The sequence below is a fragment of the Apodemus sylvaticus genome, chromosome 21 (genome assembly GCF_947179515.1).
Source record: "Apodemus sylvaticus chromosome 21, mApoSyl1.1, whole genome shotgun sequence".
Lineage (NCBI taxonomy): Eukaryota > Metazoa > Chordata > Mammalia > Rodentia > Muridae > Apodemus > Apodemus sylvaticus.
This window is the reverse complement of record NC_067492.1, coordinates 48,832,223-48,850,079: the sequence shown is the minus strand read 5'-3', so window position 1 is coordinate 48,850,079 and position 17,857 is coordinate 48,832,223. Positions and strand designations below refer to the sequence as shown.

The 17,857-nt window shown below is 36.8% G+C and overlaps 1 protein-coding gene across 11 annotated transcripts in view; it reads left to right on the top strand.

The window, feature by feature from the left end:
* Positions 1-17,857, top strand: part of Inpp4b (inositol polyphosphate-4-phosphatase type II B) — a 762,101-nt gene that overhangs the window by 594,840 nt on the left and 149,404 nt on the right. For all 11 annotated transcript variants that reach the window (XM_052167328.1, XM_052167331.1, XM_052167337.1 and 8 more), the window contains 3 exons: positions 1,393-1,523; positions 1,899-2,003; positions 13,187-13,295. In XM_052167328.1, coding sequence (XP_052023288.1) covers positions 1,393-1,523; positions 1,899-2,003; positions 13,187-13,295 — 345 coding nt within the window. The remainder of the gene's footprint in view (positions 1-1,392; positions 1,524-1,898; positions 2,004-13,186; positions 13,296-17,857) is intronic.

Genomic DNA, 17,857 nt, shown 5'->3' with positions numbered 1-17,857 from the left:
TTCTCTCTATAGATGGTGATATATTGGAAGGTTGCGATAAGTTTCATCTTACCCTCTATAGAATGCTGGCAGTTTGTCTCAAGCTACTCCCCATAGAATGCTGTATGTTTCTGACCATATTCCAGAAAACACCTCTCAGCCATTGTCATGACTTGGACTCTCACACATGAAGTTCTGCTGCATTGTCACCTTATGCCTTCCCTTCATCACCCAAACCTTTCATTAGCATCTCTGTTGAGAAATTATAGGCTTCCTAAATCATAAACACATCTATTAAAATTACATATAAATAGTAAGTACTAATACTCATAGAACTGCATGTTTGTAGCAAAGCCTGAAACCTTAGCTATTAGATCTATTAGGCTGATGTACCATGCAGTGCTCTCTCTCAGACCCAGTCTCCTTAGCTTGGTTCTTCTAGGTTTGGCTTTCTGGAAGTTTCTGGGGTCACATGCTTGCTCTGGCATTTGTTTTTGTGTTCAATTTGAATTTCCTACAATTTGAGGTCAGAGAACTCGACTCCTCCATTTTTAAACCATCTCTTCATAACCCTCTCTCCACCTCCCCTTTTATCTAAGCTTTCTACTCTCATTTTCTACTGATTAATTGTTTCTCTGATAAATGTTATGTCTTGAGAGCTAAACCTCAGGAAAGCTGAGACTGAGATTAATGTGGGCAAAGATTGTGAAGACTGTGAATGAAAGTTGGTGTGGGCCTCAGCATAGCCATTAATACAAGGCAAAGGCATCAGACAGCAAGTCACATTTGTACACACCATCAGTTATCCTTGCACTTAGCATTCCTATGTGTTAAAGATTCTACATCTTCTGAATTTATTAGCTTGGTATTTAGCATATTTCATGGACAAAATACCAAAGACAGATCATTATTGCTGGTTAAATTAGCATCATCAAAATGTGGCCAGCAAAAGGTCACAGAAATGAGAAAGGAACCCAGCTTCAGTATATCTAGTCTTTCATCAGCATCTGTTTCAAAAGGCAAACCGACTCTTTAAATTAACTTAGCTAAAGGCTAGAATTTGGATAAAAGTTAATAATTTAAACCTAAATGACAGGATTAGGTGTTCCTTTGGATAAAACTGAGATAACGTATATGCATAAAGAGTATTGAAATTGTCCTTGAGAGAAATGAATGCCAAGGAAACTGCCTGAACCTACTATCTGTGATATTTCATTAAAAAGTTAACTTTTTGAAATTTGTATAGTCTAAATTTCTTTTCCATTTTATTTTATATTTTATTTTAAGCAGGTAAACTCAGAGTTGCCTCAGGACATCAATTTGTAATTCATTTGATAGTGCTAACTAATAGCTCTATTATGTGTGCTTTAAAGACAACAATAAATGAACTCTATCATTTTGTATTCTTAACAGAAACCAGGAGTTAAAAGACCTTGGTGACCTTTCCCCACACTGGGACAACCTACGGAAAAATGTCCTTTCTCACTGTGATCAAATGGTGACTATGTACCAAGACATCCTGACAGAACTTTCCAAGGAAACAGGTATGAAGCAGCAGCCTCACTTTCCCAGATTAAATTATGTTAATGAATGTCCCAAGGAAGCAATGACCAGAACTGTGGATGTGGATACAGAAGAGCCAATCATTAAACTTGTAACTCTCTTACCTTAGCATCAATAGCAAGGAAGAATGGACTTTGATATCTGCTTTATGGTGTTGCTAAAGTCATGATAATGACTGAAAGAACTTTTAAAATTAATGTATGTGAAGAAGGTGAAAGGATTAATGTTTTCCTTTTTGAAGTTCTGTTAACATCTCTTATCTTTTCCACATGTATTGTTGAGAGCACACATACTACACATTCATTTATAAGTCTGTTTATTCACTTGTTAATCATTCTTGATCTTTATTCTTCTAGGGTCCTCTTTCAAATCCAGCAGCAGTAAAGGAGAGAAAACATTAGAATTTGTTCCAATCAATCTACACTTGCAACGGATGCAGGTGCACAGCCCTCATCTGAAAGGTATCAATATTCCTTCAGGCCTTCAGGAGTGTCAGACTGTGTCACAGTGTGTGTGTGTGTGTGTGTGTGTGTGTTTGTGTATGTGTGTGTGTGTGTGTGTATGTATTTATATGTGTGTGTATGTGTGTGTGTATGTGTGTGTATATGTGTGTATGTGTATGTGTGTGTGTATATGTATGTGTGTGTATGTGTGTGTGTGTGTGTGTGTGTGTGTGTTTAGAAAGCTTGATGATTGGCAGACTCCCTAATTTGAGAGTTAGATAAGCATGAAGAGGAAGAGAAAGCTGATGCTGGCTCACACCAATGAAAGGAAAGAACGCCATGTTGCTTTTCACGGACCAGCTTATAAATGCTGCACTTGCCCTCACTCAGAGACAGAAACTCATAGTCTTAGCTTCCTAAATAGCATCATGATGACTGAGGGGTAATAGTCTTGTTACTGATCTAATTGGTTAAGAGAAGAGAGAAAAGCTTCATATTGTTATCTTTGGTAGAGGGCTAAACTCCAGAATGAAGCTGTATGCTGCTTATCTGTTTATCTGCTTCAGTGGTAGTTAGCCATAGCACGCATGATCTTCCTTGTGGCAACAAGAGAGCTGGCAGAGTTTAGTCAGAGGAAAGTGGGAGAATGCTTTGCTTGATCTCCTGTCCAGGAGAAACACGCCAGTTCTCAGAGCATAGCTGAGCTGGGTCTCAAATGTGGTGCAGGACCCTCATTACTGCATTACAAAACTCTTACTGTTTCTTCTATTATTACGACGTTTGCTTAGTTTATGTGTGTGTGCACGAATACTACATGTACGTGAAGGACAGAGAACAACATGTAGGAGTCACTTTTCTCCTACCAGGGACCAAACTCAACTCACCAGGATTAGTGACAAGTGCTTTTAAAGAATGAATTATTCCCGAGTCCCTGTTGTCATTTGAATGTAAAGTATTTTAAGTATTCTTCCTAAGTACTCCGTAAACTTATTCACCTATCAATTTTATTTTATTCTTTGTTTTGTTTTAATTATGTTCTTTGAGACTCGCTGCATTCAGATATAGACTAGGCTGATATCGTTTACTATGTGGATGAGTTTCCTGACTCCGTCCTGGGGTTCCAGTTATGTGCCCACAAGCTTGATTTTATCATGTACTGGGGGTAGGACAGAAGGACCAAGGTGCTCAGAACTCTTTCTTGATCTCTTTCTGTCAGAAATTTGAACAGTAATGATATAAAAGCCACCAAAAACTGAAGTGTGAGATATTATATTTATGAACTATCAGCATGTAGTTTTCCAAATAGCGAATGTGAAAAGATGTCTATAGGGCAGTCAAGTCTCGCTGTAGTGTATTCGAGTGTGAATTCAAGCTATACTGAATCTTACATATGGCCTATGTCCTTCATTTAATCCTTTAAGGCATATTGTTCATTTTTATGGTTAAGTGAGATGGAACATGTAAAACATTTAGAGAAATACAGGAATAGCAATTTTATATTGTTCTTTGTTATCAGGAGGCTAAAGTGTATGTATGTCATCAAAACTGTTGAAGCTACAGAAAAATAAGACTCTATTCAAAGTCTCTCAAGTCTTGAACTAGGAATTAACCAGCACTAGGGAAGAGGTGATCTAGAGAATAATTTACAACAGATTTCACATATAAGTATGTAATTGTAGATATGGTAAATTTGGAAAGAGAGTAATTGTGAATGGAGCTACTGGTGATCGATAGTGTCTTCACACACATATGCCATTTGGAGCCGAATGGATACAGATCCAGGTTCAGATTTAATTAGATATTGCAATATCTAATAATGATTTCTTAGATAATTTCATTAAGCTAAATGTGATTTTTTTTCACTCTACATTTTCTATGAAAACCATTGTATATTCTGGCATGTTCTAAAACATCGTCTGTGAGGTGGACAGCAGTACAATAGGTGGACACACTATCTTTAGCATCTGATTCCCTGAACCAGAAAGAAAACAGTGAGAGTCTAAAAGGGAGGAATTTAGAGAGGAAAAAAACAGAAAGAAAGAAAGAAAAAAGAGCTTGCTCAGCTAATTTGGATTGATATGGGTATCCAATGACTTCTGTAATGAAATTCTACAAACAAGGGTATTTAGACAACCAGCAATTCAAATGTCAGCCAGGCCATGTATCCTCTGGGCCAGAGGGGAACCCTTCCTTCATTATTAGGTGGTTGTTGATTTTTTATGTGAATGTAAACCTTTCAAATCCTGCATCTGTACATGTTGCCTGCATTTCTTCTCTCCATTATCCCCTCTCTCCCTCTCTCTGGGAGTATCTCTCCCTTCGTCCCTCCATTCATCCCTTCTCTGACTTCCAACTCTCTATTTCTGCTCAGATTTCTTCCATAAGAAATGTAGGCTATACCCCAGTAATTTGCCTTCATTTTGAGTTCAAATGTAAAGACTCTGTTTCTAAAAACTGCATTGATAGTGGGCAGATTCTCCGAATGCCAGGCTAATGCTTGACTCATGAAACAGGTGACTGAGCATAACTAATGCTGTGTTGTCTTCTACTGACAAATGAAATAACCTGCAGTTAGCTTCAGGTGCTTTCGGACTATTAATTTTTCATCCTTATTAATGACTTAAATGTAACAAATAGCCACAACGATATAGAGGCTAGACACAATGATGAAACAGCAACAGAAACTGAAGCAAAATCTGCAGGATTAAATTCTTTAAAGTGCGTACTCCAGAATACTTCAGTGTATTTCATTTTTACAGTCCATCAGTTATCTACAGTATAAGATACAGACACTTATAATATTATAATAATCAGTTCTAATTCTTTTTTATGTTAGATAGAATAATAAAAGCACTATATTTGGGGTATAAAATGTAATGAATTCAAATTAAAGTAATTGTTTTTCTTTAAAGAAGTAATACTTTAGTGTTAGTTCAGGGCTCTTAATACTGTAATTGATAGTGTAATTGAACAGCAACATTAAGCAGGTCTATTTGAAACATATATAATTGAATTCTTCTATGTAACTGCATTGTTCGTGCATTACTAATTTTGAATATCAGTTCTCTGTCAATCTTAGCTCTATGACCAGAATTTTACAATTTTACTCTAGTCATTTAAGTAAAACTTATTAAAGGGACACGATGCCATAGTATGTGTCATAGAAATATGGAGAAAAGTAGGGAGGGACGAAGGGAGGGAGGGAGGGAGGAGGGAGGGAGGGAGGGAGGGAGGGAGGGAGGGAGGGAGGGAGAGAGGAATGGAGGAAGGAAGGATGGATGGAAGGAAAGACAGACAGAAAGGCAGACACTAGATTGAATACTTGTCCAAACCTGAGTCAATGAAGCTTATCCCTTGGGCTCCATCTTGAGTTTCCTGAGGAACCCAGTCTATGAGTTTAACTAACTTTGTTCCAGGGAACCAACCATTGGTTATCTCAGCTACTAGTCTACTGATGCAAAGAAACACCATGACCAAGGCAATTTATAAAAGGAAGCAGTTAATCAGGGGCTTGCTTTGTTTTAGGGGCTTAGTTCAGGATTGTCATGGCAGGGAGCATGGAAACAGACAGGCATGGAGCAAGAGCATTAGCTGAGAGCTTATATTTTATCAGCAAGATGAAGACAGAGAGAAGAAACAAGACTAATCCTGGTGTGGACTTTTGCTATTGAAAGCACCTTAAATAATATCTATCTTAAAATGTAATAAAACAAAAACATTCATATCACAGGAGTGACTTTAGAGTCACCTTCAACACTTATTTGGTTTTGCAGTGTCACTGAGAATAAGAGCAAAATGAGGAAAGGAAGGGACTAGAGCTGTTAGAGTTCCCCCAACTCTGTGTCTCAAGAGTTTAGATGCATCTTCTCTTCAGTAAGAAGAATCTTTCTCAGATTTGCTCAGCGATGATCATAATCTAAATAACTTCAGATATTTAGAGATACAAACTCACAAAAGCCTGGTGATTTATGTCAAGTGGATTTTGGGTACCATTTTGAAGCCTGGATTATGTTCCTTGATAAGAGATACCCATGCATAGATTTTCCTATTAACACGTTTTTATAGTTAAAGGGATTTTAACAAGAACTCCTGTAAAAATAGAGCTATCTCATTTCTATTATTAAACTCCACTTAAAAGGCTACAAGAAAACTTTATTATAAATTCTCAAATTGTTCTGTTCTCTGCAGCTTGACACAACTCGCCACTTAAACCTTGCTTCCCCGAGGCATGGAACACATTGTCATTTTCTCAAAACCAAAGGCATTTTTGAGATATATAATACCAGTGAAGGAAGGAACATTTTAATATCATCCTAAGTGAGCTAACCCAATCACAAAAGGACACACATGGTATGCACTCACTGAGAAGTGGATATTAGCCCAGAGGATTGGAATACCCAAGACACAATTCACATATCAAATGATGCCCAAGAAGAAGGAAGAACCAAGTATGGCTACTCTGGTCCTTCTTAGAAGGGGGAACAAAATGCCCACAGAAGGTGATACAGAGACAAATTGTGGAGCAGAGTCTGAGGGAAAGACCATCCAGAGACTACCCCACCCAGTGTCCATCCCATATACAGTTACACAACCCAGACACTATTATCAATGCCCACAAGTACTTGCTGACTGGAGCTGCATATAGCTGTCACCTGGGAGGCTCTGCTAGTGCATGACAAATACAGAGGGGGACACTCTCAGTCAGCCATTGAACTGAGCACAGGGTCCCCAATGGGGGAGCTGGAGAAAGGATCCAAGGAGCTGAAGGGGTTTGCAGCGCCATAGGAAGAACAGTGATATGAGTCACCCAGTACTCCCAGAGCTCCCAGGGACAAAACCATCAACCAGAGAGTAGGCATGGAGTTACCCATGGCTCCAGACGCATAGGCAGCAGAGGATGGTTTTGTTGGACATCAAAGGGAGGAGTGGACCCTGGTCTTGGAAAGGCTTGATGCAGCAGTGTAGGGGAATACCAGGACAGGGTTGATTGGGGAACATGGGAAGGGGAGATGGCTTATGAGACTTTCTGAGGGGGGGACCAGGAAAGGGAAAATCACTTGAAATGTAAATAAGGAATATATGGAATAAAAACAAGAGAGAGAGAGAGAGAGAGAGAGAGAGAGAGAGAGAGAGAGAGAGAGAGAGAGAGAGAGAGAGGAGAGGAGAAAGAAAGAAAGAAAGAAAGAAAGAAAGAAAGAAAGAAAGAAAGAAAGAAAGAAAGAAAGAAGAAAGAAAGAAAGAAGAAAGAAAGAAAGGAAAGAAAGAAAGAAAGAGAAAGAAAAAGAAAGGAAAAAGGGAGGGAGGCTTTAAGTACCTATTTTTTTAAAAATTCTTTTCTTATACATCCTGACCTCAGTTTCCCTTCCTTCCACTACTTCCAGTTGCTCCCCTCCTCTCCCCTCCTCTCCCCTCTCCTCCCATCTACTCCTCTTGTTTCCTTTCAGAAAAGAGCAGGCTTTCAGGAATATCAACCAAACAGGAAATAGCAAGACACTCTAAGACTAGGTACAAACCCTCATCTCAGGCCTGGGCAACCTAATCAAGTAAGAAAAGGGTAACACTGACAGGCGAAAGAGCCAGAGATGCCCCCACTCCCACTCTCAGGAGTCCCTCAGGAACACCAACATGCAGAGGACCTAGGTCAGGATCCCAGACTGCTGGTCCAACCAGACCCTGCAGGCTCCCGCACTGCTGGTCCAACCAGACCCTACAGGCTCCCGCACTGCTGCTCCAGTTTCTGTGGCCCCTCTGAGGCCCGCTTAGTTGTTTCTGTGGACCGTGTTCTCCTCGTGCCCTAGACTCCCCTGGCTCCCACAATTTCTCCTCTCATAAGGCTCCCCAAACCACTTTGTTTTAATGGTATTTTCTTGATGCCAAAGTCTGAAGAGTTCTGTTACACGTGGCTAAAACCTATTACAATTATGAAAATACCTAGAATGGGGTAAAATGAGAAAAACTTAAAATAACAGTGCAATTCCTAGTTATTAAACTATTACCTTTCACTTTGAATTTTGTTCTATTGGTGATTCTAGTCTCACTATTCTGTCTGCTCTTGCCTAAAGAAAAACAATCAATCGTGGTTAATTCTAATTTTAAAGGGGTATGGCTAAGAATAAATGTGGTTCTTTAGCTGGACATTTTTCTTCATTATTTAGAAACGAGGAAATTAACCACCTACATAGATCAATCTACTATTTTGTAGTAATTGTGAATGAAATTCAAGGCTCTGGTGTCAGAAGAGAAAAGGCTAGATGTTCTAATATTTATCAGTAATTGTTTATTCTCAAATGAGTATTACAGAGTACTCCATAAGCCTCGCTTAGATTAAAATTAAAAAGTAACTTCCATAGAAAATACTGTTTTCTTAAAGAGTGATCTACTTTGAATGTGACAGACTTTCTCTGCAATTGAGTTAAGAACTGTATACAATGTACTGCTATTTCAGATCATGAGACAAAGTTTACATAGCCATACCCGTAACTGTAGAACAAAGCTCTTTCCTGGTATTGAAATCCATGTTCATTTGGGGAAGAAGATTCAATAGGAATTTTCCAGTTTTTTCTTCTGTTACTTTTTGAGTTTTAATGCTAAAATGAAAAACTTCAGATAAGCCTATTTAAAATGTGAAACAGAAAAACATTTGCCATCAAAAATCATGAACGTAGAATAGACTCATAGTGATCCATGAATTCTGAGAGGCAGGACCCACAGAGCGCTAGATATAGACATGCCTGGCCCGAGTGAGACTTTGCCCGTGTTTTACAATATTATGGCAGAGGCGTTAAGTGTTCTTGTAGAAGCTTTTTGGTACTAATGCAAAGTTACAGGTATGGGAAAGGAAAGAAGCACTAAATTCTGAATTTTAGAATTTAGATAATGAGCTACATTTCTGTAGCTGAAGGTAGAAGCTCAATAATGCTTAAAGGTATTTCCTCTCTTTAAAATATATCTAATGATTATTTAGTTTCATAATTGGGTCATATTGGTTATGATTTGATTCTTTTAATTAGAAATAATTTTTAAAATTTAGTTCTGAATTTTATTTCCTTTTTGATTTTTATAATTATCGATGTGACAATTTAATTCAAGCATTAAAGTTTTTTTTTTTAATATGTGTACACTGTGTGATCATGTGGAAGTCCTAAATAGACACTGGGTTTCTGCCTTGTTTTATTTTATAATTTTAACATTTTTTAATTAAATTAAGTATTTTTCTGAACTATGTTTCCACACTGCCCTTAAATGTTCCTCAATTCCAGCTATCTCTCTCTACACACTCTCATTTCATTCCTCTCCCAACAGCTGATCCTTCCCACTCCTACCCCAACCTTCCCAGAGTCCACCACAAAACATTTTCTATTCCCCTTCCCCAGGGAGATCCATGAACCCTCCCAGAGCCCTCCTCTTTACCTGACCTCTCTGGGTCTGGGCATTGTAGCTTGATATCGTTTAGTGAATACATAACATATATGTCTTTTTGAGTCCAAGTTACCTCAGAATGTTTTTTTTTCCAGTTCCATCCATTTGCCTAAAAATTCTATGATGTCATTTTTAACAGCTGAGTAATACTCCCTGTGTAAATGTACTACAAATTTTTTATCCGTTCTTCTGTTGTAGGATGTCTAGGTGGTTCCAATTTCTGGTTATTATGAATAAAGTAGCAATGGACATAGCTGAGCTTGAGCAATTGTTCTCATGGTAGGATAATACACATGGGTTTATGCCAAAGAGTGATATAGCTTGGTCTTGAGGTAGATCAATAACCAATTTTCTGAGGAACTATCATATTGATTTCCATAGTGACTGTATAAATTTGCATCCCCACCAGCAATGGAGGAGTGTTTTCCTTGCTCCACATTCTCACATTAATCTTAGCCATTCTGAAATGTGTAAGATGACATCTTAAAGTAGCTTCTAATTGCATTCCCTTGAAAACTAGAGATGTATTGCATTTCTTTAAGTCTTTCTTAGCCATTTGAGATTCTTCTACTGAGAATTAGCTGTTTAACTCTGTACACTTTTTTATTTATATTTTTTACTTTTATTGTCTAGTTTCTTGATTTCTTTATATATATTGAATGTGAAGTTAGTAAAAATCTTTTCCAATTTTGTAGGCTACCACTTCATCTGATTAATGGTTTCCTTTGTCAGACAGAAGCATTTCAGTTTCATGAGGACACATTCAATTAATTGTTGATTTTGGTGTCTATGCTATTATCCATGTTCTATTCAGTAAATTCTCTCCTGTGCCAATGTGATCAAGATTATTCCTCATTCTGTCGTCTGTCAGGGTTAGTGTACCTGTTTTATGTTGAGGACTTTGAATTTTGTGTAGAGTGACAAATATGGATGTATTTGCATTTTTCTACATGTAAACACTCAGTTTGACCAGCACCATTTGATAAAGATGATTTCTTCTTCCCAGTGTGTGTTTCTGGCTTCTTTATCAAAATCAGGTGTTCTTAGGTATACGGATTTATGTTGGGTCATCAATTTGATTCCACTGATAAATGTATCTCTTCTTATTCCAACACAATTATTTTCTTTTTAATTTTAGCTCTGTAATATAAGCTGAAACCAGGGAAGGTAATTCCTCCAGAAGATGTTTTGTTGCCCAGGATTATTTAGCTAGCATGGTTTTGGTTTGTTTGTTTGTTTTTCTATTTGAAGTTGAAAATCATCCTTACATCATTTCTCCTCTCCCATCTTGCCCCTAAGCCTTCCCATATACTGCCTCTTTCTCTCTTTCATATTCATGGCCTCTTTTTAATGGTTGTTACACATGTATATGTGTTTGTTCCAAGATATATGAATACAGCCTGCTTAGTCCAAAGAATGTGACCTGTATGCTTTCAGGGTGAGCATTTGGTATTGGACAGCCAATGGGTGTACTCTTCTCTCTTGCTTTTTATTTTGTTTCCTGGCATTTCATCTTCAGGAACAAACACATCTTGCCTTCTAACAACATGTGAATCTTCCCTAGAATTTCATACACTCTACCATCATCTATTTTTAATTTACTTTTACTTTCTTGTAAAAATAATAATAAATGATACATAAAATACTCAAGCTGATGATTTCATTAACTTCATTAAGAACAAAGTTCATTAAGAATAAAGAGACTGTTAATAAATATTGGGGGAGACTGTATAATATAAACACTGAAACTTTTGGATAAACCTGTTTCTTACAATGGTGAAGGCAACCTACAAAGCTAATTCATTTGTATAGGAGGATTGATCACATATGTAGATATGCTGATAGTTAAAGACCAGTTTCTTAATGTCAGACAAAGAGGTTACATATGAAATTTAAAATGCAGAGAAAAAAACAGAATCAGATTTATAGTTCTAGATTGAAGTCAAAGATATCACTGTGGCCCATAATTTTTAATGTTGTTGCCCCAGTATAGATAGATAAGTCAGTAAAGAGGTTTTGGTGTGCAATAATTAATAAGTGTACAAGTTTTCTAGTTCTATCCACTGATAGAAATATGTTATTAAAGTAGAACAGAGCACACCTAATTCTCAGGACTTGAGTGTTAAGTTTTATTTTCTAATCAAAATACAACAGTTGTTCTTTGTGTTGACCAGTTGTGGCCTTCTACAATGGTCTCCATCTAATGAAAAGAGTAAGGCGAGAGCTGCCCTTATCTATGGACTAAAGGATAAATATTAAGAATTCAATTAAAGATTATACTGGTTAGGGTAACTAAACTGGCAGTAATGGGTTCTCCTCCACAGTCCATACTACTAGATGTAGTTGGCTAGATTTTCAGTGCTGGGCATGAAATTCCCTATATTGTGCAGGTCGACAGTCAAATTAGAAAGCGGTTAGCTATAGCACAGATATAATTGCTATTATATATGCAAAAGTTGCAGCTATAATTACAATTGTATCCTTGGTAATCTACGCACATGGTGGTCAGTGTGCTTTATAAGCTTCACACTGAGTAGAAACTTAGGTTCCTTTTCTCCATGGCACCTCCTTGTGTAATGAAAACTAATCTATTGAATGAGATTTCTTTACTAAAATATAATATAAATAATTGCATTTCCTATAAAAGAAATATTCTACTATCTTACAATGCTATAATTGAATTTATTAGTGACATTTTAAAAAGTTAAGAAATAAGTACTACACTATAATTATTATAAATGGTCATTAATTTATGGTTAAACCAATGCTTTATTGGCTGCTTGTTGGGTCACATTGAAAATTGTGTTTTATTTATTTTGACCTATTTTCAGAGTGGAGATATTCTAATTTAAAACAATAATAATTCAAATGGATCAAGACTGTGTAGTTTTCAAGAAGCAATGATGTTTGCCAGAGGCTAATAAAACAACTTATGCTTCCTCAGTAAGCCATATCTTAGCAAGAAGCAATACGTCAATATCAAAATCAATTCGAGAAACATCTTCTATGAAATTAGATTTCTCAACAAAAAAAATGTAGTTTAACCAGGGAACATTCACTTTACCTTTTTTAGATGGATATCTTCCATTTGAATATAAAAATGATGACATGTTTTGAAACCATAAATTTCAGGATCAAACGATTGTGTTTAAATTTAAATGTATGGATTTTTGTTATAAAAAGCAAAGTTTTGTTGATTGGAAACATAAATTGATACATTTTGCATTCTCTCCATGTTTTATAATGTTACAAGTGTATGTATTCAAACCTGTGTAAATTTTAGAATAAATAAGCAAGAAATGACTGGATGAATTTTGTTGTTAAAGTGCAGAACAGTAGTTCTGCCCTTGAGCAAAAATAAATTAATATTTTTTGGTTCTTGTCTCTATAAGCTGTGGTTGAGAAATTGTTCATTATTGTTGAATTTCAATATGATTGCAAAGTAAATGATGCAAAACTCAATAAAGTAAAACACACAAAAGACCAATTAACATGTTATCTCAGTAGTTAGGTGGAGGACTGAAGAACATGCTGTTCTGCACTGTAGCATATAATTAAGATGCAGTCATAAATCTTGGAAATATTATAACTTTTTGATGTGCACAGGTGGCTTTTAGAAAGATTGATTAGTTCTTCTTGCCCCCTTGAGATGAGAGTTCAGTTATTCATACAAATTGAAGCAGAATAATTTCTCAAACTTCCCACACCATGTATACTCTAATGTACAGTATGTGCAGGAGACAAATGTTTGCTAGATGTTCATCTTCTTGTTTCCATTCCAGATGCTCTTTATGACGTCATCACTGTGGGGGCCCCAGCTGCCCATTTTCAGGGATTCAAGAATGGTGGTCTTCGTAAACTACTCCATAGATTTGAGACAGAGAGAAGGAAGTAAGTAATGTCGGAAAAAAAAACCCAAATTTTTCATTGATGGCGTTATCCTTTCTTTGAATAAGTTTATAGACAAAGTTAATACTTTGGAGACTAGTCCCTCCCAATGAATGACTGTTAGCATTTTAACTCATCAGGTAAATTAAAGTTGCTGAATTTCTTTAAATTATTTGAGAATAGACTCAAACCAACAAAAAGTGTCATTGTGCTTTCTGGGAGCTCTGGGCTAGAATACTGACCGACAAGTCACGCTGCTCAGTGGGACATTCTAGTATCACTTGTGCTCAGTGGAAAAACATTACCGTGCAATGCTTTATATGGACCCTTGACTCAATGTAACCATAGAGATAACAGTGCTTAATGAAGAACATAATTCTTTTTTAAAAAATCTTTTTATTTTTGTTGTATTTTTTTTGATGATGATGCTGTTAGTGATTCTTCCTTTGACTGAGGCACAACTACTTCCCTATTCTTTAACTGCAGCACTGGAAAGAAGAGCTGTCAATGAGATAATTAAACTAACAGACACAGCATGGTTACGTAGGACCAAATAGCACACAGCTAATGCATTATCTCTTAACAGTTTTAGATTACTCTTTCTGTGCTTTTACTTATTAACTATGTTTAAATGCTGTTTAATAAAGTGTCTGCCTCAGTACTCATGCCCCCTTTCATTCCACATTCAGTAGAAATTACATTGTAATTTTCTCTGGCTATGAATACACACAAGCTGTAAAAAGAAAGTAAAAAAGAAAGAAAAAAGAAATATTGGGATAAGAAGAGTTAATTTTCCTTCACAAACAGTTGCTTTTTTCTTTGATTAAAAATTCCCAAATTGAATGCTACAGTTGAACAGTTATCATTCACTAACAGATACTTTTTATAAAGTATTAGACACTCTAAACAAGTGACAAACCAAGAACATTTAAACATGTGAGCATATTTCTCACGAAAATCATTCATTTCCATAGTACTCAAGATGTTTTAGAAGAAAGTATTCAAGAAAAGAATCACTGTATCTCCAGTACATATGTATATCTTCTTCTTGTTCCTGTTCCTCCGCCTCCCCCTCTTCCTTCTCCCCCTCCCCTCCTTCCCCTCCTCCTCCTTCCCCTCCCCCCTTCCTCCTCCTCCTCCTCTTCCTCTTCCCCCTCCTCCTCTTTCCCCTCCTCCCCTCCCCCTTCCTCCTCCTCCTCCTCCTCCTCCTCCTCCTCTTCCTCTTCCTCTTCCTCTTCCTCTTCCTCTTCCTCTTCCTCTTCCTCTTCCTCTTCCTCTTCCTCTTCCTCTTCTTCTTCTTCTTCTTCTTCTTCTTCTTCTTCTTCTTCTTCTTCTTCTTCTTCTTCTTCTTCTTCTTTTCTGCTTCTTCTTCTCTTCTTCTTCTTCTTCTTCTTCTTCTTCTTCTTCTTCTTCTTCTTCTTCTTCTTCTTCTTCTTGGTCTTCTTCTTCTTCTTGGTCTTCTTGGTCTTATCCTCCTCCTTCTTCAACTTCTATTCCTCCTCCACTTCCACTTCTTCCTCCCTCCCCCTTCTACCCCTTCCTTCTCCTCCCCTTCTACCCTCTTTCTCCTCCTCCTCCTTCTCCCTCTTCTATAAACTACTGTTTTGACATACTACTGTGATTTCAGCTGTAGACATTGTTCACATTTCTCTCATTTTTTTCTTTACTGTTCATTAGTGAGGCCTTATTTGACTATGATATTCTATCACATAGGAAATTTAGACTACCAATCATTGGAATCACAGGGGAGTACTGTTCTGTCCTCTAGGCTGCCCCTTCATATCTATGCCTTGTCTGTAATTTTTTCTGCTGTAGAAAATGGTTCTGTTTCCTTAGGATTTGGGGGATAAGTCAGAACTCAGTGATAGGGAAGGAATTCAGGGAAGGAATTTATTTCCTGCAGATAAGTTGGGAGTCTGTTTAAACCATGACTCCAATAAAGAAGGGATGCTCTGTGTATATTGAAGTGTGAGTAACAGATAGGTTTCTGGCCACAGGCCTACTATAGAGAGCTGGTTATCACTGACCTCCTCTACCTGTGATAGAAGGGCCATGGCTTGTACATTCATCTGCAGAATGGACTGGTGTGACTAAAAGATGCAATATACACTGGGCAACCAATTTCACCAGTTTTTGGCTTTCTTTTGGTGTTCTTTATTTTTGCTAATTTGTTGTTGGTGATGGTATTTTTCTGCTCTGAGGCTTTCTCTGAAACTCAAATAACAGCAGATAATAGGCCCAAGTGAGTAACAAAAGAGATTCATTGTCATTTCACCTTCTATATCCTGAGACCCCAAAGCAATCTGCCTTTTTTCTTCTGCCCACTTGAGTTCTTATTAGGACTATTATGTTTTGAGTAAATTGGTTTATTGTGATATGCAGAAGTTAGAGAGTTGCTATTTCCAACATCCTGTCTGGAACTGGAAATTTCTTACTGACTTTCTCATTTTGTCTTGTTTATTTTTCAATCAATCAAATTTTAAAGAGAATAATAATATAACTAGAAAACTCAAAACTATACACACGGTATACAGAACATAAATTGTCAGAATGTAATATGAGATGTAGGACATAACTCTATTGTTTCTTAAATTCACCATTGCATGAAATTGGCAAACACAAATGTTGAGTTCACCATTGTACCCTGAGACATAGTTATATCTTTAATATGTGCATGAAAATATATATTCCACACTAGTTACTTTTCACTGAGACAATACACGTAAGGGTATTACTCAAGGATTAAATTTAAGGTAAATAAAAAAAAACTGTCCAGCACTTTTTACCATTGATTTCTTGGGATATCCATATCTTAAATATCCCATTGTTTCTTTTTTAAATATAAAACAGTAAAATACTTACTAATAAGCTTAGTGCCAATCATTAAACTTCAGTCTAGGGAACTATATGGATCAAATGTGGTTTTGCCGAGACAATATAGGGTTGAAAATGCTATGGGACTACTGAGATTCAGACAGAGCAAACTAGGCATTAAAAGAACTGTCAAACCATTCCAATATGTTCCTGATGGCTTTTTAAATGAACAAATACTGTGTTTTCAGTGAAAAACAATATAAGGGAGTCTATTTCAGTTTATAAAATGAAGAACAATCAGTCTGTATTGTACAAGGCAGATAGAGAATAGCCTTAAAAGTTGGAACTCTTCTAGCACTTCTTTGTTTTGTTAAATGGTTTTACAGCTGGGCATTTTCAGCACTGCTTGGGAGAACTATCTCCACCATTGTGTTGATTTATCTATACTGTCTCAGCCTTCTTGGGCAATATTAACTGTAAACTTGATACAGTCCAGACTTGTCTGGTAGAGGAATCTCCTTCCTCTAGCACGCATCCACAGTTAATAGCTCCTTAGCTAGGGGTAGGTGTGTGTGTGCTTTAACTCCACTCTTAGTGGAAGAATTACTCTCTTGGTCTTGTAGGCATAGCAGATGTTAGTTCATGGAGTCACCAGTCCTGTTATCTCCAGAAGAACTCCTGGCTCTTACAGTCTTTACCTCTTCTCATGATGCTCCCAGAGTCTCATTAGGAGGGTATGTGGCATACTTGTCTCATGGATGGGTGACAGCCCTTCACTTTTATAAACAACATATGTCTTTTTTGTTCCATTGGGAGTAGTGTCCAGTATACCAAGACTAATTAGTTTTAAAAGTCCAGTCTCAAGTCCAATAGTTCCAATTCATGTCATTCATTTTCAAATACAGCTTTTGTTTCAGCTTTCAGAAAGAACGTATTCCATTAAAAATTTTCTTTTTAAGTGGTTTAATGAAATTACATAAGCACAGTGAAAATATGGCCAATGAATAGCCGGTGTCACTTCCTTTTTTTCCCTTGTGAACTGAATGCAATTGCTAGAAATATGTCATTTTAAAGGAGACAGTAATTTAATTTTTGGGTTGATTATAATTTGATTCTCTAAGGGACTATTTTCTTCTTGTTGTGAGTTGATTCCCATTTGCCATTTCTAGCTTTAAGTTCCATTACATTTTAGCAAATACAAAACTCCTTATGCCAAACCTGCACATGTGTACACTGGTTCCAGGGGTGCTGACCCATATATACCCTTGTGCATGATGCCAAGTGCTTCTGAAGAAAGGGGATTCATTTTGATTTACAATTTGAGATAGGTAGATAATAGCATACTCTTAACTAAATACTCTTGGCGTGGTATTTGTGCAAACTGAAGGACAAGACTGGCAGAATTCAGACTGATTGTTATATGTGGCTGGAAGTGTTTTACTAATTTGCATGTGACCCTAAATGAATTTTAAATGTTATTTTCTTGTAACATATGCATTCAGTGACTAAAGGAACATTGGGTTGAGGGCCTAAGTGCCTCAGACGTCTTTGCCAGAATAGACCAGTTTAGTGTCCCTTGCTAAGTGGTTTTAGATGTGTAAACACCATATCAGTGTATTAGCCATTATCCTCCATTAAGTCATTGAATGTAATGTTATTGATATTTTTGTAATTCTATTTAACATTTCTACCTCTGTTCATGGGCAAATAGAAATTCTCATCTCATAGACAGTTCATAGATATTAACCACT